The sequence below is a fragment of the Choloepus didactylus genome, chromosome 15 (assembly GCF_015220235.1).
Source record: "Choloepus didactylus isolate mChoDid1 chromosome 15, mChoDid1.pri, whole genome shotgun sequence".
NCBI classification, from domain to species: Eukaryota; Metazoa; Chordata; class Mammalia; order Pilosa; family Megalonychidae; genus Choloepus; species Choloepus didactylus.
In genome coordinates, this window is record NC_051321.1 from 3530448 (window position 1) to 3532947 (window position 2500).

General features: G+C 50.5%; 1 protein-coding gene across 12 annotated transcripts in view; it reads left to right on the top strand.

The window, feature by feature from the left end:
• Window positions 1-2500, top strand: part of EBF3 (EBF transcription factor 3) — a 117894-nt gene that overhangs the window by 104627 nt on the left and 10767 nt on the right. For all 12 annotated transcript variants that reach the window (XM_037804457.1, XM_037804455.1, XM_037804458.1 and 9 more), the window contains one exon: window positions 2483-2500. This exon is cut by the window's right edge and continues 71 nt beyond it. In XM_037804457.1, coding sequence (XP_037660385.1) covers window positions 2483-2500 — 18 coding nt within the window. The remainder of the gene's footprint in view (window positions 1-2482) is intronic.

Sequence of the window (2500 nt, forward strand, 5' to 3'; positions counted from 1 at the left end):
CTCGACACACCGAGAATTTATTGGATGTGTGCCGAGGGTCTCAGGCTTTCCCCTCCAGGTGCAGGGTTTACCAGTGGCGTCGTGACGAGCCCTAGTTGTTGGGCAACGGGCAGTGGGCTCCGTGCGTTCGGCTCCACGGGGGACGGTGGGAGGGGGCCGGGCCCTCCGGAGCCAGTCCACTCTGCAGCTGCTCTTGGCGGTTCAGGGGATCGTTGGATGACCACACAGTCCTCGAGGAACCGCGAGCGCGTGTCACTCCCCGTCACTTGAGGAGAGAGCCTGTTTCTCTCTGATTCATATGTGCAGTCTTCTTCAGGTGTCCAGTCGAACAGAGCCTAGGTGAGACTTGAAACCGAGCTGCAGCCCTGGCCCGCCTTTCTGCGGCGAGGGTCTTGCGGGGCAGGGCACGATTATGTGTCCTCACCCCCAGACCTGAAAAGGCATGCCCATCTTACTCTCGGCCTGGCACTCAAGACCTGAATGCTCTTTGGGCCGAAGTGAGGGGCGAGGGTTCCCCTCAGGTTTATACCACTTTCAACTATTTTGGGTAATCTAAGAATATCATTTCAACCCAAACATTGGAAAATGCTCTCCCGGAAGGAGAGTGTATGGTTATTATGAGTCATAAAGCTTCGGAGAGCTGGCGTTACAGCGTCTATCACCTGTCAGACAAATTTGCATGAAATCGATAGTGGCTGGCCATCTATCTTTTCTGATCACCTTTCATCAGGGCGGATTCATTAAGTCAAACAGTCGTGGCGATTAGCTGGGAGAGAGGAGAAACCCTGGTGGGTCACAAATGCACTGTGGGCCACCGTTTTCGTTCCCCAGTCAAGGAAATAACACTTTATCTGGTCCTTTATGGACCAGCCACTTGATGAGGCTGGAGCGGTGGTCCCGTCCACCCCAGGGCCCGTGCCGCCCGCTTCCCCAACACCCTCGTCTGGGCCCAGGCAGCGACACATGACAAATTGTCCCCCAAGTCAACGCTGACAGCTTCCGATGATTAATGTTCTGATTATGAAGTGGTTTTACACGTATGGAATTTACATCACAGAGAGTTAGGAATTTTGCCATGTCACATATGCCAGGGCATTCTGAAGAGCTTTACTATTTGCAGAGAGAAAAGAGGGCAAAATCCCAGCCAAAGCCATGTCATGTAAAATCAATATGTCGGATCAATGCTTTATTAACAAGAAAATGTCTTACTTCGCATTCTGTGTGGGCCTTTGTCTCCGGGATGCATGATGGAGTGTCAGATCATACTGTGGACCTCGGCTTTGGGTCGGGCAGTTGGGTGCGCCCGTGTCGTCTTGCGTGGGCTTGCGGGACACGCCGCAGGTGCCAACAGAAGTAGCCCGAGCACGTGAGGATCATGGTGCCCAGTTATCTTGGAGACTCCTTTGGAAGGCAGCCCCCTGGCCCTGCTCCTCGAGCCCCACAGCCCTTGTGCTTGCCTGCACTCGGTGAACCTGCCGAGTTGTGCGGCGTTAATCATCAGATTACATGCTGACTAATGAGTGATGGCCCAAATTGCAGGCTGAGTAATGAATAGATGGCGGCAGGTCTTATTAGTCTCAGAAAACCCCCTGATTTATGTTGCGCCGTGCACCGTGGCGTTCCTCCGCTGAAAACGATATCTACATCAAGAAGTAATGTACTCTAATAAGTATTTTCATCTTAACTCGCGTCCGTGGGCCTCGGGGCTCGGTTTTTGTTGGAGTCGGGCAGAGCCGTAATAAAGCCCGACGACTCCTTATAAAGCTTGTTAAACACAGTGTGTGCAGCCGGACGGGTCCTGGGCGTGATTCATGCACTCCAACCGCGCATGTGCTGCTGATTTATGGCCACGCACAGTTCATAGTCAAAATTACAATTTGAGGGATAAAAAGATTAATTACTATTTGTGGCCGGCAATTTCACGAGGCTGGTGGATTGCAGCTGTGGGTGATAGTGCCCTCCATCAGTCTGTCGTCAGCCATTCACAGATTATTAAAGCTTTGAAAGAGCAAGTGCTCCTCTTGCCTGGTTTGTGCTCACGCAATATGCTAGACAAAAAAGGACCACAGGGATAAATCTGAAGCTAGCAATAGCTGGACATGTGTCATAATTGCCAGTTTCCCATAAATCCCCAGCCAGTGTGGGCCGTGCCGTGAGATGCAGACTTCACATCAGGATGGGGTGATTGCCGCGTATGGCCCCGAGACTTGTAACTTTGTTCCTGCACGGCCATTTTTACAATATATTGAGTCACCCTTTGACTTTTTTCCAGTCTAATTATAGATTAGAAACAATCGTTGCTTTTATGTGCAAAAGAAAGGGAGAAAATCTATTCCTTAAGACAGAACTCACATCCAGGGGTGCTTGCCTTCAAGAGAGGCAGAGAAGGAGGGTTACACTTTTATTTGTTAGTGTGCAATAAACAAGTAATGGATGGCATAAAAGTAATTAAGCTGACGCACATTTTTGTGTCCTTTTGCAGCTCTTAACGAACCAACCA